General features: G+C 51.0%; 1 protein-coding gene across 2 annotated transcripts; it reads left to right on the top strand.

Annotated features, from left to right (window-relative positions):
• Positions 1 to 2,606: 2,606 nt before the first annotated feature.
• Positions 2,607 to 19,981, top strand: ACP7 (acid phosphatase 7, tartrate resistant (putative)). 2 transcript variants are annotated; one of them, XM_055310304.1, is made up of 13 exons: positions 2,607 to 2,697; positions 3,431 to 3,712; positions 10,104 to 10,304; positions 10,616 to 10,798; positions 11,698 to 11,821; positions 12,059 to 12,121; positions 12,211 to 12,325; positions 12,423 to 12,530; positions 12,628 to 12,685; positions 12,777 to 12,844; positions 12,952 to 13,023; positions 15,938 to 16,075; positions 17,586 to 19,981. In XM_055310304.1, exons 2-13 carry the CDS (start codon positions 3,601 to 3,603, stop codon positions 17,649 to 17,651), a joined length of 1,308 nt encoding a protein of 435 aa, XP_055166279.1. In that variant the 5' UTR covers positions 2,607 to 2,697; positions 3,431 to 3,600; the 3' UTR covers positions 17,652 to 19,981. The 2 variants fall into 2 exon arrangements, with proteins under 2 accessions (XP_055166279.1, XP_055166280.1); XM_055310305.1 differs by lacking the exon at positions 2,607 to 2,697 and adding an exon at positions 2,744 to 2,764.
• Positions 19,982 to 23,738: the final 3,757 nt, after the last annotated feature.

The raw sequence follows: 23,738 nt of genomic DNA, 5'->3' as shown, positions 1-23,738 counted from the left end.
CGTAGATTCGTGTGTTTTAAAAACTTCTCACTTTAATTTTCTTTCCTTTTAAGATTTTGTTTATTCATTCATGAAAAACAGAGACAGAGACATAGGCAGAGAGAGACGCAGGCTCCCTGCGGAGAGTCCAATGTGGGATTTGATCCTGGGACCCCAGGATCCCGCCCTGAGCCAAAGGCAGATGCAACCACTGAGCCACCCAGGCGTCCCTCATTTTAATTTTCTCACATGATAAATATCAATAGATAGAACCCATTACATAAAACCTCTTTGGGATCGTCCAATATTTTTAAGAGGGTACCATTTAAGAACGGGCTGCTGGGACGGAAATGTACCATGTCCTTCTGTCCTATTTGCAGACTTGCAGCTCTGCCACAGGAAGAAATCAGGGGCCCCCGGGGGGCTCAGTCAGTTAGGCATCTGACTCTTGATTTCAGCTCAGGTCATGATCTCAGGTTCATGAGATCGAGTGTTGCTTCAGATTCCACCCGTGGAGCCTGCTTAAGATTTTCTTTCCCCCTCTCTGCCCCTCCTCTGCCCTCCCCTCCCCATACCTCCCACAGGAGCGCAGCCTCCCTCTCTCTCACAAAAAGAAAGAAATCCAAGATGTTTTCACATCCCACTGCAGTCACTTCAGCCCTCTCAAGCATCTTCTTTACACCCACTGAAGCTTCTGAGTTACCATCTTTTTTTTTCAACCTGAGCTAGATTTCAAAGTTTCATGCATTGAGAAAGAAGCACATATCTTACCGCATCACATACTAGTTTTAAAAATATTTTTTGGGGGGCGCCTGTCAGAGGAGCGTGTGATCCTTGATCTCAGAGTCATGAGTTCGAGCCCCATGTTGGGTGTAGAAAGTACGTTTGAAAAAAAAAAGATTTTATTTATTTATTCACGAGAGACAGAGAGAGGCACGGAGACATAAGTAGAGGGAGAAGCAGGCGGGGAGCCCGAGCGGGACTCAATCCCAGGACCCCGAGATCACGCCCTGAGCCAAAGGCAGACCCTCAACCACTGAGCCACCCAGGCGCCCCGGGTGTAGAGAGTACTTAAAAAAATAAACTTAAAAAATTTCTATATCCATAATTCAGTGGCATTGGTTTCTTTCATGCCGCTGTGAGTTTATTTCATGCCTGTAAAAACATGATTCTGAGAAGGGCTTCAGCAGCGCTCCCTAAGTGTCTCTGGCACAGAAAAAGGTTAAGAGCCTCAGCTCTGGAAGAAAAACAAAACTGAGGGCGAGCTACAATGGGTAGGAGTGGGAGTGGGTTCTTGAGGGTATTTGAGTACGGCTGAAGGAGCTGCTTATTATTACATTTTAAGCTGTCACAGAGACTCTAGAGGGTGGGGAAAAATCCAAACAGCAGGCCCATCCTGAACCCTTCCCAGGCTCAGAGTCAGGCTCGGAAATCTGCGTACTCAACCAGCCGAACTGCTATACTTTGAATTACTAAAAGCCAAGTGGTCAGGTCATTTTATCTGCCGACAGGAAGGGAGAATAATGAAAAGCCTGCACACATCCCCCCCCCAACTTTTCCTGCTGCTGGGGGAGCCCCTGAACATATTTTGTGGCAAGCCACTCTCAGCCTTCAAACAGCTCACCAAGGTGTACAGGAAAATTCTCACTGGCTCCCACCTAGACCCCAGGGCAATTTCTGGAGTTCATGCATTAATAATAATTAAAAAAAGAGGGATCCCTGGGTGGCGCAGCGGTTTGGCGCCTGCCTTTGGCCCAGGGCGCGATCTGGAGACTCCGGATCGAATCCCACGTCGGGCTCCCGGTGCATGGAGCCTGCTTCTCCCTCTGCCTATGTCTCTGCCTCTCTCTCTCTCTCTGTGTGTGTGTGACTATCATAAAATAAATAAAAATTAAAAAAAAAAAAAAGAAAAGAAAAAAAAAAAAGCTGATTCTCATCCAGCCCTTACTCTGGGCCAGGCCGCATTCTCAGCATGAAATTTCATGCCTCATCTGGTTTAATCCTCGCAACAGCCCATAGGGTATGTACTCTTACTACCTTCGTTTTACAGGTGAGGAAGGCCAGGCTCAGCGAGGTTAAGTACCTCGCCTAGGGCGCCCAGCTCAGAAGCAGCAGAAACCAGCCTTTTCGTGGATTTTGATGTCGCCTGTTTAGTGTGCCCCCGAGGGGACTGGGGGTTCTCTGGGGAGAAGCCGAGGGCCAAGCTTGGGGAAGGAGGCAGGAGGAAGGAATTTCGAGGACGGTGAGCGGGCGGGAAGGGATAGGGGAATCCCCTGGGTAGCAGGCCCCACTGCCGACACACCTGGGGACCTCGGGATCTGGCAGGGCAGGGGGTGGGGACCAGTGTCCGTGCCCTGGGGACTCCCGCAGTCGCGGGGTGGGGCGGCTGGGGGACGAGCGCAGCCTTACCTGTCCCGGCGCTCCTCCGGTGGTCAGCCTGGAGGTGGCGGCTGCGGCATACCAAGCCTTTCTGGGTCCCCCTTCCCACGCCCCACCCCGGGGGGGTGGGCGGGTGGGCGTGGGGCGCCCAGGACCGGCCGGACCTGTGCGACCCGGGGCCCCGGTTGTCTGGGAGCCTGTCACTTGGGGAAGGCCGGCTCTTCCGGGGCTGGGACAGCTGTGGGCGGCTGGATGCCTCGGTGCCTGCGAACTCATAAATACCGCCGCCGCCCTGGTGGCGGGAGACGCGCGTGCGGGCGGCCGGCGGGCGCCCCGAGGGTGAGCCGGGCCCGGGAGGGAGTCCCCCTGCCGCTGACGGGCCTGACCCGGGCTGGGCCCCCAGCAGGTCCTGCGGGAGCTGGGGAGCAAACTGGAGCCGGCCAGAAGGGCTGGGGAGAAGGGGACTGGGTAGCAGGTGCAGGGCTGGGGGGCTGGGGGGTTGGGGGGGGAGGTTGGGGTCACCAAGGCAGGATGGGATGCCAGGCAGGCGGCAGAGGGCAAGCTCCCGCTCCAGGTAGGATGGAATTCCGGAGGCACCTGGGGATGGAGTGGAGGATTGAGGTCACTAAGACCAAACACCAAGCCTGGAGGCCAAAATGCAGGGTGTTGAGGTCTGAGAGCCCAGGGCGCCGCTAGGGATGGAGCGACAGGTCCGAGGAGCTGGGGTTGCTGAGAGGAGGCTGGAATGCTGGGGAGGGGGTTGCCAAGGGCAACTTTCTACGCTGAGCCCCCACCCCTCCCCCAAACCTCTCACTGATCAGGGGTGAGCTGCGGTTAGGACCCCTGGGTTCCAGTCCGGCTCCATCACACCCTAGCCGTGCACTGAATCACTGTTGCTCATTTGCCTCCTGGGTGATCCGTGATCCGGTGATCCGGCGGTGGTGATCACGGTGGCCGCCACGCGGAGGAATGCTGGGAGGCTCCCAGGAGTTAATGTATGCAAAGTGCTTAGCACACAGCGAGTCTCAGAACACTTGGGGCTTGGTGGTGATCGGATTTTTTTTCTCTCTAGCATCCGGATAACCATCCCCTTGAAGACCTCACCATCCTGCCTGCCTCCCCCGACATTGCCTGATCTCCCACCCTGCGTCTTCCCAGCCCCTTGGTGCTGTTCCTGACGGAATCTGATCTACTGCGGACCCCTCCCCTTCTCCGTCTGCCCTCCCCCACTGTCCCCTCACCATGCGCCCCCTCTGTCCCTGCCGGTCCTGCTGCTGTCTGCTCCTGTTTCTCTCCCTGGGAGTCCAGGGGGCCCCAGAGGCGGCCCCTGAGCAAGTCCACCTGTCCTACCCAGGTAAGTTCTGTGGCCACTTCTGGGAGTTTCCCAGGGAGGCCCAGGGGGTTTGGGGGCTCAAGTATCCCCTTGTGGATTGCTGTGGGAGCCTGGGCTGGGCTGGTCTTCCTGGACTTCGGTTGTGTGCCTCTGTTGAGCGGGGGTCCCCAGCAGCGGTGCAGCTGGCTGTGTGGGAAATGATTCCGGCGTCCAGCCTCTCATAAGCGTCCTCCAATGGGACAACTGGTGTGGTCGTTGTGTCACTGCTCCTTGTGTCCCCCCAAAGCTGCCTCCTGGTCCTTGATCTAGTGAATCACAGGGCCCTGTGGTGGTCAGGCCTTGGACTCTGGACCCTCTGGACCCAAACCCCCTCTGGGGGTTTCAATCCCCGCTTTGCAACTCACCTGCTGTGTGACCGTAGGCGAGTGACTTAACCTCTCTGGCCTCAGCTTCCTCATCGGGACAGTGGGAAAATATTAGTGTGACCTCATAGTGGGGAGTAAATGAGATATAACCCGTGAAGTGGCAAAATGGGGTGTAGCCATGGTTCTCACACGTTTTTGTCACAGGGCCCCTTCGCGTGGCTAAAAACGATTGCGAACCTTCAAGAGCGTTAGTTTATGTGAGTTATACCTATAATATTTGCCGTGTTAGAACCCGAAACTGAGGCACTTAAACATTTTTAAGTCGTTTAAAATGAACAGTAATAAAGCCATTCTGTGTTAAGGTAAATGGCATTTTTTCATGAAAAATAACGACTGTACCAAAGGGAACAAATTTAATGAGAAGCGTGGCATTGGTTTACATCTTTTTAAGTCTCTTTAATGTCTGGCTTAATAGGAGACACCCGGGTCCCCCCCACATCTGCTTCTGCTGCTGTTGCTTTGGATGATGCATATGAAGGAAATGTGGTCTCACAAGACTTGGGGTTGAAACACAGAGGAGAATTTTAAAAGGAATTGCAAATAATTGTGCCTATTCCTTTTCGATACCGCACCGAAGCTGAAGGCACAGCCCTTTCTTTCTGTCTGGCTTTTGAATAATTTCAGCTTGCTATTTTCAAATAATGTTAGATTTATGGAAGAGGTGCAAAGTTAGTGCAGGGTTTCCGTATGCTCCTCACTCAGCTTCCCCTAATGCCAACGTCTTATGTGCCCATGGTCAAAGCTAACAAAGGAACCTTGGCGTTATATCACTAACTGAACTCTGGCCTTTGTTCGGGTTTCACCAATTTTTCCACTAATGTCTTTATCTAATCCAGGATCTGATCCACCACCCCACACTGCATCTTGCTGCTGTGTCTCTAGTCTCTTTCGCTCCTCAGTCTTTCCTGGTTTTTTGGGTTTTGGGTTTTGGGGTTTTTTTTGTGCGTGTGTGTGTGTCCTTGACACTCGTGAGGAAGATCGTTTCTTTTAAAGATTTAATTTATTTGAGAGAGAGAGAAAGAAAAACTAGGGAGGGACATCGGGAGAAGCAAGCTCCCTACAGCTCAGGGAGCCTCACTTAAGACTCGATCCCAGGACCCTGGGATCATGACCTGAGCTGAAATCAAGAGTCGGACGCTCAACCAACCGAGCCACCCAGGTGCCCCAGGAAGATCGTTTCGTAAAGCTTAGCTGCCCTGTAGAATCTGAAACCACTCAAATGAACTGGCTTTGACGCTCATTGACCAACTGACCTTGGACAAGGCACTTTGCCTGGAGGCCTCTGTAAAATGGAAGGACAGAAACCCATCTCGTGGTGCTGCTGTGAAAACCAGTGAGATGACAGCTGTCCCCTGTCTGGCCGTCACAGTAACAATAGCAAATAAGCTCTTACTAAATGCCTCAGAGGGATAACTCACTTAGCCTCACACTGGATCTTAAGCTGCCGGTCCTAGAGTTACTCCCATTTTACAGAAGAGTAAACTGAGGTTGATAGAGATAGAAGAGTCTGACACCTGGGTCACACAGTCTGGGATTTGGACCCCTGCTGGCCGGCTCAGCAACCCAGGATATTTGTCTTAAAACTTCAACTTTTACTAATTTTAGATTTCACAGAAAATTTACAAAAATATTACAGAGTTCCCATATCTCCCTTACCCGGTTTCTGCTACTCTTACATAATTTTGGTATGTGTTTGTTTATTTTAAATTATTATTATTATTTTTAGAGAGACATAATGTGTATGTGCGTGCAGGGGAGGGGAGGAGCAGAGGGAGAGAGAGAGAGAGAGAGAGAGAGAGAGAGAGAGAATCTTAAGCAGGCTCCATGCCCAGCCTAGAGCTGACGTGGGGCTTGATCTCACAACCCTGAGATGATGATCTGAGCCAAAATCAAGAGTTGGATGCTCGGCAGCCCTAGTGGCTCAGTGGTTTAGCTCCGCCTTCAGCCCAGGGTGTGATCCTGGAGACCCAGGATCGAGTCCCGGGTCAGGCTCCTTGCATGGAGCCTGCTTCTCCCTCTGCCTGTGTCTCTGCCCCTCTCTGTGTGTGTCTCTCATGAATAAAAAAAAAAAAAAGAGTTGGATGCTTAACTAGCTGAGCCACCCAGGTGCCACAATATGTTTATTAAAACCAGGAAGTTGGGTGCCTGAGTGGGTCAGTCAGTTAAGTTTATGCCTTTGGCTCAGGTCAGGATCTCAGTGTCTTTGGATTGAGCCTTGAGTCCAGCTCCCTGCTCAGTGGGGAGTCTGCATCTCACCCTGCCCCTCCCCCAACTCATTTTCTCTCTCTCTCTCTCTCTCTCAAATAAATAAATAAAATCTTAAAAAAAACACAGGAAGTCATTAACATTGGTATAATATACTATTAACTAAACTCTAGAATCCGCTGGAATGTCAGCAGTTTTTCCGCTTGCTTATTTCATTATTTAGCATTTGGCTGCCCTTCTTAGTCACCTCCAACCTGCCAGTTGCTGTCTTTCCTTACCTCTCATGATCTGACATTTTTTCAGTACTGAGCAGTTATTTTGTAGGGTAGCCCTCATTTGGGGTCTGTCGGGTATTTTCTCCTGATTGGAATGAAGTTACGTGCTTTGCTGGCAAGACTATCAGAGCTGCGGATGTTGTGTCCTGCCTGGTGCCTGGTATCCGAGCGCACGATGCTGACGCAGCTTATTGCTGTTACTGGTGGTGTTGACCTTCACTGCGTGGTTACAGTGGGGCCTGCTGGGTTTCTCCACCATAGGATTTTTCTTCTTCCTTTTGCGGTTAATAAATACCTTGGGGGGAGGGCTGCTGGGGTGGCTCAGTCAGTTAAGCATCCAACTCTTGGTTTCAGCTCAGGCCATGATCTCGGGGTCATGAGATTGAGCCCTGCGTGAGGCTCCAAGTTTAGTGTGGAGCCTGCTTAAGATTCTCTCTCCCTCTCCCTCTGCCCCTCCCACTCATGCCTCTCTCTCTCTCTCAAATAAATAAATAAATCATAAAAAATAAATATAAATAAATAAATAAATAAATTGAGGGAGGCTCCTTAAGACCATGCAAATTATGTTTCTCTTAAAACTTTAACCCATTGATTTTAGCATCCGTCTAAAGATCCATCCAAGGTGGATCTTGCCTGAAATAATTATTAGCGTGGTGTTTGCCTAATTATGATTTTGTGACTTTCTAATTCCTCCTCTCCATCTAATGGAAATTTTACTCTAAGGAAAGCTATCGCTTCCCGCCTCCATCCATCCATCCATCCATCCATCCATTTATTTATTTATGTATTTCAGAATAGACTTACAAATATCTATTTTGATATAGGTTAAATCATTATCATTATTTATTTTGTGGTTCAAGTTGTCCCAGATTTGGTCTTTTGGAATTCCTTCGGATCGGCTTCCGAGTTCTTTCCACAAACCCCCATCATTTCTTGAGCACTCCCCCACTTTCTGGCACCACATGTCACTCCAGGCTTATTTCGCATATTTCCTTCCCCAATCGTTGGAATCAACTGCTTCTCCGAGGAGCCCGGGTTTCTTTCGTCACAGAACAGGTATCTAGAAACTAAGATCTGAGCACTAGGTGTGCTCGTGGCTACTGAGGTATCACAGCTTCCAGGCCCTTCACAAACAAACCTAGGCAACGTGTGTGTGTATTACACAGACACATCTCAATTTCCATTTCTATCTGTACATATATAATCGCACTTACCGTGAGATCATACTGACACCTGTGATTCTAGTCCGACATCACGGGCTTATTCTAGCCCTCTTCTTTCCTTATTTATTTATTTATTTATCTCTTATTAGCCTTCTTTCTCCAGCATTTTGAAACTTATCTCCCACTTTTACAGTATACTTAGGTATTTGTTCAACGCGAGTAGAGGCATAAAGCAGTCTCAGAATTGTTTGCCTGGGTCCCTGTGAGAACACTTACTAGGTGACAAGTATGTGCAGTCCTTTTCCTCTGTAGTTTTTTTTAAAGTTTTTTTTAATTTTTTTAATTTTTTTTATTACCGAGGTATAAGTTAACATCCAATGTTACGTTAGTTTCAGGTGTACAACAGAGCGACTCGACAATTCTATTCAGTACTGGATCTGTCACCATGCAACGTTAGCATGGTATGCTTGACTATATTCCGTAGGCTGTCCTTTTTTCCATCTCTATGACTTATTATATGACTGGAAATTTGTACCTTTTTTGCTATAGTTTTATAGTGTCCAGTCGAGACCTAGTCCGTGGTTAACCCCTCTTCAGTGTGGTTGTTCTATTTACTTTTTAAATATAGTGACATTGGGACACGTGGGTGGCTCAGTGGTTGAGAGTCTGCCTTTGGCTCAGGTCATGATCCCGGGGTCCTGCGATCGATTCTCGCATCAGGCTCCCCATGGGGAGTCTGCTTCTCCCTCTGCCTGTGTCTCTGCCTCTCTCTCTGTGTCTCTCATGAATAAATAAATAAAATCTTAAAAGTAAATAAATATAGTGACCGCCATTGGTTAGAGTTTACATTCCACACTGGCTTCTCCCTTCATCCCAGGTGGTTGTAATCGTTAGTGTGATTTTAGGGGTGCATGAAGGAAATATGAAATGTGACTATAATTCTAAGAATCAGAATTACACACAAAAAAGATCATGTTTTCCCTTCTGGTCTTTTTCTGCTCCGTTCCTGTCTCCCTTTTCTACCCGTTCTCATCCACCCCATGTAAGTAACCCATGTCTTTCCTTTCTCCTGACTCCTTCCTGTATTTCTTTCATGCAGATGAGTAGGTACCTGGGTGCTCTTCCATGAAGAACATATGACCATAGACAAGTCTTGTGTGTTTTGCTTTTTTAATTTCACTGGACGTCCCAGATGTCATTCCACAGCACTTCCTAGAATGTGTCCTCTTTCTTTGGATAGCTCCCCTGTGCTCCACTGTCTGGATGTTACGTAGTCTATTGGGGTCCCTCTCTTGTGGATGGGCATTTTGATTGTTTCTGATATGCTGTGATTACAAACAGCAATGAACAATCCTGTGCCCACGCATTCTCCTGTTGCCGGAATAAGAACACGTGCTCTTGACATCAGACCATACCGTGTGGCAGGTTTAAAACCTTGAGTTGGGGGCGCCTGGGTGCCTTGGTTGGTTGAGCATCTGCCTTCAGCTCGTGTCATGATCTCAGGGTCCTGGGATGGAGCCCACATCGGGGCTCCCTGCTCAGTGGGGAACCTGCCCCTTCCTCCCACTTATGCTCTCCTGCTCTTTCTCTCTCAAATAAATAAAGTCTTATAAAAACAAACCTTGATTTGGTTGCTGGCATTTAAGAATTTTGAGCTATCACTGAAAAGTTTGGATCTATCTATCTATCTCTATCTATGTGTCTATGTTCCTGGAATATAAAAACCCATGTAATAGTGACTTCCTATAGAAGTAGACAGATTTAGGGGCACTGAGCCTGCTTCCTGCAAGACCGCTATCACGGGATTGGTGATGGTGGCCCCTTTAAGATAGGGAGGGGTGGACAGTTTGCTGCACACCCCAGAGCTCTCTGCTGCCTTACTCTTTCCAGCTGGCCTTTGTTCCTGTTTATATTACCTAGTAGGGTTCTCAACATCTGGGTTTATAACCCCTAAGTGGTATCATGTCTGTAAAATGTTTGGCACACCGGCTGCACGAGTAAATCAAGATATTAAGAATCATATCCACTCACCCATGGAATCCTAACCACACCGTTCCAAGTGCTTCTCTTGTATTTATTCCCCTAAGCCTCATCAAAACCCTTAGATACTATCATTATTCCACTTTACAGAGTTGGAAACTGAGGCTCAGAGAGGCGAAGTGACTTGTACAGGGAAGCTCAGCTTGCAGATGGCAAAGCTGAGGTCTAATGCGGGGAGCTCCGGAACCCGTGTCCCTAACCACTAACTTGTCCCTGAGCTGTTGGAGAGAGTCTGTGTCTGTATGTCCTTCCCTGCTCTGGCTCAGGCCTCACTGCCCGCCCTGGCTCTGTTCCTTTCTTGCAGGTGAGCCTGGCTCCATGACTGTCACCTGGACCACGTGGGTCCCCACGCGCTCCGAAGTGCAGTTCGGACTGCAGTTGACAGGCCCCCTGCCGCTCCGGGCTCAGGGCACCTTCAGCCCCTTCGTGGATGGGGGCGTCCTGCGGAGGAAGTTCTACATCCATCGAGTCACGCTGCGGGGGCTGCTGCCCGGGGTCCAGTACGGTGAGAGGGACCCCAGACCCAGGTGTTGAGGGGATGCAGGAAGAGGAGTGGGGTGTCAGCGGGAAGCCACCGCGGGCAGGGGGCTCAGGCCGGGCTGGGAACGGCTCTGCTCATCTGGAGCCTCTTGCATGAGACTCCGGGATGGAAATGGGAGGTGCTGGGGTCTGGGGTGTGGTGGACCGAAGAGCATGGGTCAGAACCCCTCAATCCTCACTTCCTCTCCCCACCAAGTGAAGATGGATTGTGGGGGCTGTGCAGAGGAGGCAGCCTGGGGGGCGCCTAGCTGACTGTGACCTCTCCCTTGCCCTCAGTTTACCGCTGTGGCAGTTCTCAGGGCTGGAGCCGTCGGTTCCGCTTTAGAGCCCTGAAGAACGGTCCCCACTGGAGCCCCCGTCTGGCTGTGTTTGGGGACCTGGGGGCCGACAACCCGAAGGCCTTACCCCGGCTGCGCAGGGACACCCAGCAGGGCATGTACGATGCTGTTCTCCATGTGGGTGAGGCATCGGCATGGGTGCACCCGGAGGTGGGGAGTGGGGCTTGGGGGGGAGGAGGCGATCCCGGGGCTCTCTAGGGCACTGTGCTGGGGTAAGTGTGGTTCTAAAGGGGACAGGTGACGAGGCCAGCCCTGGACGTGGTGTCTGTGGTTAACCAGACTGCCCAGGTTCAAATCCCAGCTCCAGCACGTAGAGCCGTGTGCCTTGGTTTTGTCCTCTGTGTTATTATGATGAGAGCTAAGGCTGTTCCAGAAATCACGGGACTGTCGTGATGACTACATAGGTGACATTGGCTGGCATGCTGTAAGTGCCACGTGCTCCTTGTCATTATCATTGCTGCTGTGGCTTCAGGGGAAAAGGACACACATGGGAGATGGAGATTGGGGCTGATTGGGTTCACAGCCACAGACTCTGGAAGCGACTCCCAGGGCCTGATTCCTGGATCTTTACTAACCAGCCATGTGATCTTGCATGAGCACTTAACCCTTCTGGGCCTCAGTTTCTCCATCTGAAGTGGAGCGATAATACCATCCACCTCACAGGGTGTTTTGAAGATTCAGGTGATCAAGTATGTAAAGCATTTGGAACTGTGCCTGGTACAAAACCAGTACCAGATCGTGTCAGCGCTGTCCTGGGAGGGGACAAGAGGGCGGGCAGAGATGGGGGCCAGTGTGATAGGAGCACAGGAGACCAGCGAGGTCTTGTAGGGTGCGGGGGAGGGAGGGTCTCAGGGGCCAGAGGTTCAGGAAACAGCTCCAAGTGCACATGTGGGTGGGTGTGAGGTAGGTATCAGAGAACCAGGATGGCTTGGGGCCAGGAGGTTGCACAGCTGAGCAACCAGGGCGAAGGGAGGGCCAGGTCTGGGTCCTCACTCTCTCCTCGGTCCCCCTGCCCCCCAGGAGACTTTGCCTATAACATGGATCAGGACAACGCTCGTGTTGGGGACAAGTTCATGCGGCTCATCGAACCTGTGGCCGCCAGCCTGCCATACATGACGTGCCCTGGGAATCACGAAGAACGCTAGTGAGGGCCCGGGGCTTCGGGGTGGGTGAGGGTCTGATGGATGCAAACAGACATGCCTCCCTTACTTAGCATCTTACCTTAGTATCTCACGCTGCAGCAGCGCCTTAGTGGTAACAAGAGGAGAGGAGAGGAGATGAGGGCTGGGCTGGGCGCCAGACCTGAACTGACAGTGGGGAGATAGGGGTGGGCTCTGGGACCCCAGACCCTCTCCCCACCCTTTTACTTCCTTTTATCCAGCAATTTCTCTAACTACAAGGCCCGCTTCACCATGCCAGGGAACACTGAAGGCCTGTGGTACAGGTAATCTGGGGGACTGGGGTTGGGGGGACTGGAGGGTGGGAGATGCCGAGGAGACCCCACCTCTGAATCATGCCTTTTGACTCCTCCAGCTGGGATCTGGGCCCTGCGCACATCATCTCCTTCTCCACCGAGGTATACTTCTTCCTCCACTACGGCCGCCACCTGGTAGAGAGACAGTTCCACTGGCTGGAGAGCGACCTCCAGGTAACCTGGGGGGAGGTCCCCCATCATCCCTTGACCAGCCTCCACCCTCTCCCCCCTCCCCCCACCCCTGCCCCTCACTCTGGGCCCTTCTCTCTAGAAAGCCAATAAGAACCGGGCAGCGCGGCCGTGGATCATTACCATGGGCCACCGGCCCATGTACTGTTCCAATGCTGACCTGGATGACTGTACGTGGCATGAAAGCAAGGTGAGGACCCCTCCCTGGGTCGGGGTGCTGAAAGCCAGGCGGGGGGCCGGCCTGCACCACCATTCACACCATTCACCTCCTTGCTCACCCTGTCCAGGTTCGCAAAGGCCTCCGTGGCAAGTTCTACGGCTTGGAGGATCTTTTCTACAAATACGGTGAGTGACCCGGGGGACTCCTGGCCCCAGGCCCCAGCCCCTTCCATCTCTCCAGGACCAAACGCCTTGACCCCAACTTGTTCTGTCTCAGGGGTCGACCTGCAGCTGTGGGCTCATGAGCACTCATACGAACGGCTGTGGCCCATTTACAACTACCAGGTGAGGCTCAGGAGGTCCGAGGGCCCCTCAGCTGGTGTAGGTGGATCCCTGGATCCCCCAAGTGTGGCCTGGTGTGACATGTGCCTCCCCCTTCTTCCCTTCTCCAGGTATTTAACGGCAGCCGAGAGACGCCCTACACCAACCCTCGAGGCCCTGTCCACATCATCACCGGGTCTGCTGTGAGCAGCATGGGGAAGGGTGCCTTTGGCTTCTTGCCTCTTCATTTTTACTGCCTCTAATACCAGCCCACGTGCCATGTGTTCCTATAGCTGCTGTCACCACCTCTCAACCTTAGAGCTTAGGTAGCCCTAGTAGCAGGGCCATTGTACAGATGTGGAAACAGAGGCTCAGGCAGTCAAATACTTGTTCAGTCCCAGGCTCACCAAGTGGCAGGGGTTAGGGGCGTGCCCAGGTGTACAGGATGGATCCAAAGACAGAGAGCTTCTTATTATCACTGCAACCTGAACTCCAGACCCGAGTCACCTTCCACCAAACTTCTCACTGACGACCGCTTTCTGTTCCCGGATCCCACACTCAGTTTAGTTCTTGTGTCTTCCGAGTCTTTCCTTGTCTTTCATCCTTCACATTTGGAAGACTCCTGGCCAGTTGTTTTGCAGAATGCCCCTTGGTCTGGGCTTGTCTGTCCTTTTGCTGAGATTCGGGTTATGCATTTTGCACAAGACAGTCACAGAAGTGATGTTGTGTTCTCCTCGGTGCATTGGGTGGGGGGTTCCTCCCATCCATGTGTCTCATTCCTGGAGGTGTTTCCCTGAATCGCCTGGTTAAGGAGGTGTCTGCTGGGTTCCTCCGCTGTAAAGTTGTATTTCCCTTTCGAATTAGTAAGTATCTTCAGGGAGATACTTTCCGGCCATGCAAATCTCCCGTCTCTCCTCAAACTTTCACCTACTGATTTTGGAATCCCCCAATGGGTCTTGCCAGCAACAATGATTACTGTGGTGTTCTAATGGGGAGTTGCTATTTCCCTCATTCCTCCTAGATTTATTCATTAGAATCCTCTCATGAGGAAGAGTCCCTTCCGTCCCATTTCTGTAGTTTGTTAGTGATTTATACCAGTGTGGACTCATGGGTGATTATTTTATCCTGGGGGTGATTATCTGATACTATTTATGCCACTGCTCACCTTGCCCCCGTTTGGGCCACTGGAACCTCCTGAGGTCAGGTCCTGTGTTTCTTTGTGTGGCCCTGTCATTTCGTGAGCACTTCCTTATTTTTTGGCCCAAGAGGGTGCTCCAACATCATCTTGTGTTTTCCCACCCTTCCCCTCTCCACCTTGGAGTCACTTGTTTCTGCAGGGAGAGAGAGCTTATTTTTTAATATGGTTCTTAAAGACTAGTAGGATCAAAGTAAGAAGCACTTGTGATAAAAATTCAAACAGTACAGAGGGGCAGGAGGTGAACCCCAGGCATTCACACCCCCTTCTTCATCCCTACTCTGGTGCTCTGTCTCTTGGATGGCATTTTAGAATGTTCTCTGCATGCACAATTGAGTAATTGTCTTGATAGAGATGTGTTACTATATTACCCACTTTTTAAAAACAACTTGGATCATGCTTCATGCCCTAGGGGTTCTCAACTTTGGTGCACATCATATGGGGAAGTTTTAAAACTGCAGCATCTGGGCCCCATTCCAGAACAAACACCGGAATCTCTGAGAACGGGGCCCTGGCATTGGCCCAGTGCAAAGCCACCACCTGGAGCAGGAAATAGAATGTTATCAGCACCAGATGGCTCCTCATACCCCTAGGTGATCGCTATTCTGAACGTTAATCAGCATAGATTAGTTTTTTCTTCAATTTTAAATTTTGAAATTATTTCAGACTTACAGAAAAGTTGCAAAAATACAAATAGTCTCAATATACCCTTTACCAATATTTCCCAAACGGGAACATCTAACCACATCTGTTTTTTTGTTTTTGTTTTTGTTTTCTTTTGAGAGAGAGAGGGCATGAGCAGGTGCTTGTGAGCAGGGAGGGGAGGGTCAGCGGGAGAGAGAATCCCAGGCAGGCTCCACGTCCAGCACGGAGTCGGACACAGGGCTCAATCCCATGACCCTGAAATCAAGACCTGCGCTGAAATCAGGAGTCTTAGGGCACCTAGTGGCTCAGTCAGTTAAGCATCTACCATCGGCTCAGGTCATGATCCTGGGGCCGGGGGATCAAGTCCCACATCCAGCTCCCCGCTCAGTGGGGAGCCTACTTCTCCATCTCCCTCTGCCGCTCCCCCTGCTTGTGCTCCCTCTCTATCAAATAAATAAATACAATTTAAAAGAAAAGTCATATGCTCAACCAACTGAGCCACCAGGCACCCCAACCACATCTGTTTTAATCTCTATTTGGTCTTATTTTATTTGTCGTAGCGATTATTATATTATTAATATTTTATAATGTTATATATAATTAATGATTATTAATATACTCTTTGTCCTGGAGAGATCATTTGGGACTATGCCAATACCTGGCTATTCCTCAAACTTTCACCATTAGTTTTACCATCGATTGATGATTCTTGCTTCCATTCATTATTATAATGATGGCTGCAGAATGGTGATTTCCTAAGGTCCCTCATGCTCTCTGCTCATGTCGCCTGGCATTCTGCTACACGGATGAACACCCGTCCTCCCCCAGGCACCGGTGACTTATAAAAAGCTTCCTTGGAGGGTCTACTGTGCCCCCACTGTTGAGACCTCTAGGTTTTGTCTCTGCTTCAAATTGTGTTTTCTCTTTTATTATGCATCTCGGCCACCTTTCCGTAACACCCTGCTTTGTGATGGCTATGCTAGAATTTAACTGACCGCCACTGATGGGCATTTGGGCACCTGCCAGCTCAGGGCTTTTACAGAAAATGCTGCAGTGGGCAGTGTTTTACAGCCGTGCACTTTTCTAAAAGTCAAAGACCCGGGGGTGCAAGAAGCCTGGCTGGGTGAAAACCCTCAGTCCTGAGCATTAGTGAGGTCAAGTCTTAGCAGACTTTGTCTTCCTTGGGGGCATCAGGGTCCCGGCCTGGGAGGTTGTTTCTGCTCCTTGCGGGGCCTTCACCCACCCCAGCCCTGGGTCTAAAGGCTTCTGTCTGGCAGGGCTGTGAGGAGCGGCTCACCCCCTTCTCCCTCTTCCCGCGGCCCTGGAGCGCCGTGCGGGTGAAAGAGTACGGGTACACGCGGCTACACATCCTCAACGGGACCCACGTCCACATCCAGCAGGTGTCGGATGACCAGGTCAGTGAGCCGTGGCCCAGTCACCTGCCTGAGTAACCAGGCCCAGCATGTTCTGGAGTCGGGTGGTTAAAAACATGGATTCCAGAGCTCGCAATCCTGGGTTCAAATCCTGCCTCCACTTCTTGCCAGCTGGCTGACCTCGAGCCACTTATTTCAACTATCTGAGCCACGGCTCTCCCATCTGTTAAAGGGGATGACAATATTTATATGAAGTGCTTAGAACAATCTCCAAAGTATGGTAAATTCCATAGGTGTCTATGAACCTGAAGCAGTGGGTGGTGGGAGCAGGTGAGAGGGAAACCAATATGTTGTGTGTGTAGCAGAAGCAGCTTTCAATGGACCCAAATCTTCATGGTTTACCTTTCATTATTTTTGCCATCGTGATTTTATTTTATTTTTGAAAGATTTATTTATTGGGATGCCTGAGTGGCTCAGCGGTTGAGCATCTGTCTTTGGCTCAGGGCATGATCCTGGGGTCCCGGGATTGAGTCCCGCATCGGGCTCCCCGCAGGGAGCCTGCTTCTCCCTCTGCCTGTGTCTCAGCCTCTCTGTGCCTCTCATGAGTAAAATAAGTAAAATCTTTAACAAAAAAGTTTTAAAAATTAAATTAAAATAAAGATTTATTTATTTATTTGAGAAGGGTGGGTGGAAGGACAGAGGGAGACAGAGAATCTCAAGCAGACTCTGAGCTGAACATGGAGCCCGATGCAGGGCTCGATCTTACACCCCTGAGATCACGACCTGAGCAGAAACCAAGAGTCGGACGCTTAACCGTCTGTGCCACCAGCACCCCTGCCATTGTAATTTTCAAATAGTAATAATTATGATTTCTTGAGCACCTGTTGTATATCAGATGCTGGCCTAGACGCTTTACATCTAGTAGCATTTTAATCACCACAGCAATCCCTTGGGATAGTTTTTCTTTCCATTTTGCAGGTGAGAGAACTGAGGCTCAGAGAGGGGAAGTAATTTTCCAAGGGTCACACAGCTGGAGGGTGGCAGAGCTGGGCTCTATCTCCAAAGACCACATTCTCTTTATTATAAATAACTACCCTTTATTGAACGGTGCACGTACCGGGGGTAGGCTTTAGGCTTACGTGTCGATCACATTCCGTTCTCCCCTGTGTATAGAATAAGGAAGTGAGGCTCAGGGTTGGGTAACATTCTTAGGGCCATGTAGAGAGCTGTTGCACTGGGATGTAAGTGAGGCTTGTCTGACTGTGGGGTTTGTGCTCATAACAGACTACACCTTACCCAGTCCTTGCCCAGGATCCCCTTTTAAAAAGCCCTCTACAAATAATCTCATTTAATTCCCACAACATCTATGAGGTAGGTACTGTTACTGTCATCTCCACTTTTCAGATGAGGGAAACTGAGGCTCAGAGAGGCCTAGCAATTCTTCCAAGGTCACACAGCCCATTCAAGGCAGGGCTGGGTGTGAATCCAGGTCCTTGGCCCCGGAGTCTGGACTTTGAGCTCTCACTACCTCCTTTGTTTTTGTCCCTTGCAGGATGGGAAGATTGTGGACGATGTCTGGGTGGTGAGACCCCTGCTTGGCCGGATGATGTACCTCTAGGTACAGGGGCAGCTCTCATCAGGAACCCCGGGCCTCGCTGCTTTGGCTGGACACTGCCCAGGCCCAGGTGGAGAGTCAGGGAAGGCCTTGACTCCCAGCCCTCCTGAGGGCCCATGTGGGGTGGCTGCAGCCCGGAGGCAGCCGGGGCGGCTCTCCCCTCCTGGAGAGGTGGGGGTACCCCCTGGCTGTGATGGGAGGGCAGGTATGCAGGCACAGAGCAAAGCAGGGCAGGTGTGGGGCGGCACAGCCCTGCTCTCCTGCATAGCACTGGCAGGGCGGGGCGCCCACGGGGCCTCGGGAATAAAGAGGCTTAGAGCTGTGCCTCCGTGGACTCTGCACTTCTGGGGGTGGCCCCCGGGCCGTCTCCTCTCCTGCCTGCAGGGGCGAAGGGCATCTCCTGCCCTAAGTCAGCAAGTGGGCACGGCTGTCATGACCCCAGTCTCCGGCAGGTGGCGTCGGGGGCCTTTCTCCTCCTAGACCCGCAGTCCGTGCTCCTGCCGCCCAAGGAGTGCTCACAGTGTCGCCCTGTGCCTCAGTTTCCCAGCCCAGCACCAATTTATCCTGGAGGGGAGAAATGTTAACACTCCTGCCTCCAAGCTGGGGGTGCCTGCCAGGCTTAGGATCTCACAGACCTGCTGTTTCCCTCTCCCTTTCCCTTCCTTTTCTCCCCCCTCTCTTGACCCCCTCCCTTGCATGGGTTCAACCACTATTTATTGGGCATCTACCACGTGCCAGGCCCTGGTCTCAGTCCTGGGAGACAGCTATGAACAAGCCAGAGATCTCTGCCTTCGCAGAGCTGATATTCTAACCAGGGGGTCAGATCGCCAGCACAATAAAAAAGAAAAATATATAAAGCAGGGTAAATATTGGTAAGCACTCTGAAAAAGCAAGGAAGGAAGGGGCATGAGGGGGGACGGTTGCAGTTTTTGCAAGGATAACCAGGGAGGCCTCACTGGGAGGATGATGTTTGATCTGAAGGAGTCTGAGGGAGAAGCGATAGGGGCAGAGTGTGTTCCAGGCAGGGAGCAGCTGGTGCAAAGGCCCTGAGACAGAAACACGCCCGCCCTGCCAGGGTGATAGTGTGGAGGCCTGTGAAGCCCGGGCCAAGTGAGTGCGGGAGATGGGGACAGGGAGGTGAGTGGGAAAGATCATGTGGGGCCTTACAGGGCCCAGGGGGACTTTGTCCTTTATCCACAGAAGGGCTCCGAGCTGGCACATCTGAGTGCAGGAGTCCTAGGCCGAGCTGGACGCGGGCCCCAGGGCTGAGGGCTTCCCCGGGCAGCGGGTGGGCTCCCAGTTCTGCAAGCCGACCTCACATTATTGCTGCATGAGCTGCACAGGCTCAGCTTCCTCACATGGACAACCCCCGCCACCCCTCACTGTGCCCAAGACACGCCAGCTTCCTGCGGTTTCTTGAATTGCACAGAGCTCTTTCTCACCCTGGGCATGCCCTCTCCCTGGCTCATCCTGGGCTGGCATCTTCTCAGCCCGAGGCCTCAGCCTCCCCTGACAGCCCCAGCGAAGAGAGCTGCGATCACCTGCTTTACTTCATTTCTGGCTCTCAGCTGCCTGGAATCCTCTTACTGATTTAGGCTTGTTCTGGGTCAGTCTGGCCCCCTGGGGCCTAGAGTCTGTGGGGGTGGAGACCAGGGCCATCTTGTTCATTTGTGGGTCTATCACCTCCCCCACCCACCCCTCCCAGATCCTCTTCTCAGGCTGAGTGGTGCCCACCCGGGGCCAGCAGTGTCTGGGGAGCAGGGGGTGTCTGTCTCCCCCACTGGCTGTCAGTCCCCAGAGAGTGGGGCCCAGAGCTCACCCCAGCACAGCCCAGCGCAAGAGAGGTGCTTCATAAACATTAATGGTGCCACATGCCAGGCTCTGGCCGGACACTGCCAGGGACACGCCGGGGACAGTGATGAATCGGCCCCAGCCAGGCCCTGTAGGAGTTCATGGGCGAGCAGAGAAACGCGGTTACCCAACTCGGGTGACACGCAATGAGGGAACGCCACGGAGGGATGCGCCCAGCCTGCGAGGTCGCCAGCTGCAGAGTCACGCATTGCACGCTGCAGCCAAAGCCTGAGCTGGCGCCCGTGTGGGCCTGGCCGCGTCCATCCCAGGCCAGAGGGGTTGGTGGGGGGAGGAGGCTGTGACCATGAGAGCAAAGGCCTGACACTGGGGCTAGACAGAAACTGGGTTTGGATCTCGGCTCTGCGACTTCCCGTGGGATGTGGAGTCACCAGCCCGCTCTGAATGTCAGTTTCATCATCTGTCACAAAAGAATGATCGTACTTTATGGGATCACCTTGGCATTAAATGAGCCCGAAAGCCTTGATGTTGTCCATGACTCTTCTTTTTCTCATGTCCCGCATTTAATTAGCCAGCCAATTCTGTTGACTTGGTCCTTAAAGTGCATCTAGAGGGACACCTGGGTGGCTCAGCAGTTGAATGTCTGCCTTTGGCTCAGGGTGTGATCCCAGGGGTCCTGGGATCGAGTTCTGCATCAGGGTCCCCAAAGGGGGTCTGCTTCTCCCTCTGCCTATGTCTCTGCCTCTCTCTCTCTCTGTCTCTCATGAATAAATACATAAATAAAAGCTTAAAAAAAATAAGTAAAGTCCATCTAGAATCTGTCCCCTTCTCCCACCCTGGTCCTATCCACCTGTCCCTTGCCTCCTACCTGGTCTCCCCTCTTCTCCCATCCCTAGCCCCCATAGTCTGCTCTCCACTTGCAGCCGAAGGGACCCGTAGGTACCTGTGTCAGGTCATGTCCTTCCTCTGCCTGAGCCCTCCTGTGGCTGCATCTCACTTGGGATAAAAGCCAGAGTCTTCCCTGTGGCCCAAGCCACACGATCTGCCCCCATCACCTCTCTGTCCTCACCTCCCACTACTTGTCCCTGCCCACTCTGCTCCAGCCATGCTGGCCTCAACTGTATCAGATGACCCTCCTCTGTCTGCACTGGCTGTTCCCTCTGCCTGGGACACTGCCCCTGGGCACCCCCATGGCTCTCTCCCTCCCTTCCTTCAAGTCTGTGGTGAGGCCTCTCCCCTGACCACCTTGCTTAAATTAAAATAGCATCCCACCGCCTACCTCCCATCACCTTTCCATTCCAATCACTTCCACATTGTGGCCTACTATGGAGATATATCTTTATTTTTTAAAGATTTTATTTATGTATTTGAGAGAGGGCACAAGCAGGGGGAGGGAGAAGCAGGCTCCCCGCCCAGCAGGGAGCCCCACACGGGGCTCAGTCTCAGGACCCTGGGATTACGACCCCAGCTGAAGGGCAAACACTTAACCAACTGAACCACCCAGGTGCCCCTGGAGATAATATCTTTAATGATTTATTCTTTAGCTCCTCCACCAGAAAGTGAGCTCTTGGGGCGCGGGGGTTTCTGAGATTTCTCCCAGTTCTGTTTATCCCTGTGATTCTAGTACCCAAAACATAGTAGTTGCTCAATAAAAACTGGTTGAGTGAATGAGGAGAGGCAGGAGAAACCCAGATAAAATGTTTAAAGCAGCACTGGCATCGAAGGAGCAGGTGATCAATAGCAGGAATGACGGTAATTTGGGTGAATCAGATAAAGGCCCAGCCCTTGGGGCTCCCACTGCTGGGCATGCAGGAGACAGGCATGTCTCGGTGATTGCAACACCCATGATGTGTGACAAGCACAGGAAGTGACAGGTTGCAGGAGTGAAGACCCAGCAGCATCTGGGAGGCAAAGCCGAGCAAGGTGTTTTGTTTTGTTTTTAAGATTTTATTTATTTATTTATTTATTCATGAGAGACACAGAAAGAGAGAGACAGACACAGAGACACAGGCAAGCCCCATGCAGGGAGCCAGATGTGGGACTCGATCCCAGGACTCCAGGATCACACCCTGGGCTGAAGGCAGGAGCCAAACCGCTGAGCCACCCAGAGATTCCCACCCCCCCAACCTGAGCAAGGCTTTTGGAGGCTACACAAGATGCCTGCCTAGCAGGCTGGGAGTGACTGCTCCCGGGAGGGGCAACAGGGTCCCAGGGACAGTCTGTGAGGTGCCTTGGGGTCTATGGAGAGACAAGAGGGGAGGAGCTGTGGGTCTCAGGATTTATTCATTAACAAATATTTATTTACTGAAGTCTTTCATTGCTCACATTGGCCAGAAATAGGTTTTTTGTTGTTGATTACAGTTAAGAACCAGGGAAGAACAATGCACCCACCGTGATCCAGTTGGAGATACTGTGGTGGCTGAGATGATATTTTGGCCCTTGTGAGGCTTACATTCTACTGGGGGAAGTAGAGAAGAAACTGTGAAGACAAAAATACTATTGCCTGAGAATTCTTGATGGTGATCAGCACTGTGGAGAAAATACAGCGAGGATTAGAGCATGGGAAGGCAAAGGGTGATGTCAGTATGGTGCCCAGGAAAGGCCTCTCTGAGGAGGTGACGTTGAAGCCAAAGGACAGGGAGCTGGTCAAAGCAAAGACCTATATGAAGGATCCAGGTAGAGAGATCAGCAGGTGCAAAGGCCCTGAGGCAGGACCAAGGGTGTGTGTGTTTGAGAAACAGCCATGAGGCCAGGGTGACTGGTGTGGAGTGAGTAGAGTTGCCAGATAAAATACAGGATGCCCTAAATTTGAATTTCAGAAATAGACATAAATGTTTAGTCTATATATTTAGTCCCAAATATTGTGTGGGGACACCCTTATACTAAAAAAAAATGACTTGAGGTTTATCTGAAATCCAAAACTAGCTGGGCATCCTGTAATTTTATTGGCTAAATTTTCATTGTAACCATAGGAATGAGCAAGAAAGGATGTGGAGGAGAAGAGGCCATAGAAAGGACAAAAAGTTCCTCTAGGCATCCCCGCACACATGCCTGAGGAGACAGGACATTCTTTGCATTCTTTGGGGACCTCTGTTACTTGGTGTCCCTACTCCCTGGGCGAAGGTCCTTCCTCTCAGCCCTCTACCCCATCCTCCGTCCAGATCTTTGCTGCTGCTTTCCAGAAAAAAAAAAAAAAAAAAAAGATAACATCGTTATTTTATTTCAGGGGAGAAAGTAACACATTCATTATTAAAAAAAAAAATCAGGGGCACCTGGCTGACTCAGTTGGTGGAGCATGCAACCCTTGATCTCAGGGTCATGGGTGGCCCCATGCTGGGTGTAGAGATTACTTAAAAATAAATTCTCTTTAAAAAAAAAGAAATTCAGGGGTGCCTGTGGGGGGGCAGTCACTTAAGTGTCTGGGTCTTGGTTTCACCTCAGGTCATGATCTCAGAGTTGTGAGATCGAGCCAAACACGGGCTCTGCGCTGAGCGTGGAGCCTGCTTAAGATTCTCTCTCCCTCTCCTGCCCTTCCCTCTGATCAAGCTCACTCTTTCTCTAAAATAAATAAATAAATAAATAAATAAATAAATAAATAAATAAGTCTTTTTTAGAATGAGGTAGTAGTTGTAAAGTGCTTAGCACAGGACCTGCTACAGAGAAAATCTTCAGTAAATGTTTGCAGTTGTCATTATCAACATGCTTGGCACACAGATGGCATTCAATGAATATATTTATTGAATGAATCTGAGCAGTCTTTTTTTTCTTTTCTTAAAAAAGATTTTTTTTTATTTGAGAGAGAGCAGGGGGAGGGGCAGAGGCAAAGGAGAGAGAATCTCAAGCAGACTCCCCGCTGAGCGATGAGCCCAATGCAGGGCTTGATCTCAAGATCTTGAGATCATGACTTGAGCTGCAACCGAGAGTCAAATGCTCAACTGGCCGAGCCACCCAGGCGCCCTGAATTTGAGCAGTCTTCAAGAGCATCAGCTTTGAAGTCAGACCTCCCGGTTAAAATTCCGGTAAAGCTGCTTACACGTGGGGGGACTTTGTTCCACTTCCCACTTCCTCCCATGCCTCAGTTTCCTCTTCTGTGAAATAGGGATCCCATCTTACAAAGAAGTGGAAAGGATTAGATAAGTTCACGTAGCCAAAGTGTTTAGAGAGACTCTGGTAGAGCAAGCAGTGAAAAAAAATCGGAAGCAATCTAAATATGCAACAATAGGGAAATCGTGAAGTATGGTATGATACATCAATAATTAAAAAAAATTATTTTTCAAAAAT

Source organism: Nyctereutes procyonoides, unplaced genomic scaffold (genome assembly GCF_905146905.1).
Source record: "Nyctereutes procyonoides isolate TBG_1078 unplaced genomic scaffold, NYPRO_anot_genome, whole genome shotgun sequence".
Classification (NCBI taxonomy): domain Eukaryota; kingdom Metazoa; phylum Chordata; class Mammalia; order Carnivora; family Canidae; genus Nyctereutes; species Nyctereutes procyonoides.
Note: the sequence above shows the minus strand (reverse complement) of the source record. Positions and strands in the feature narration are given on the sequence as shown.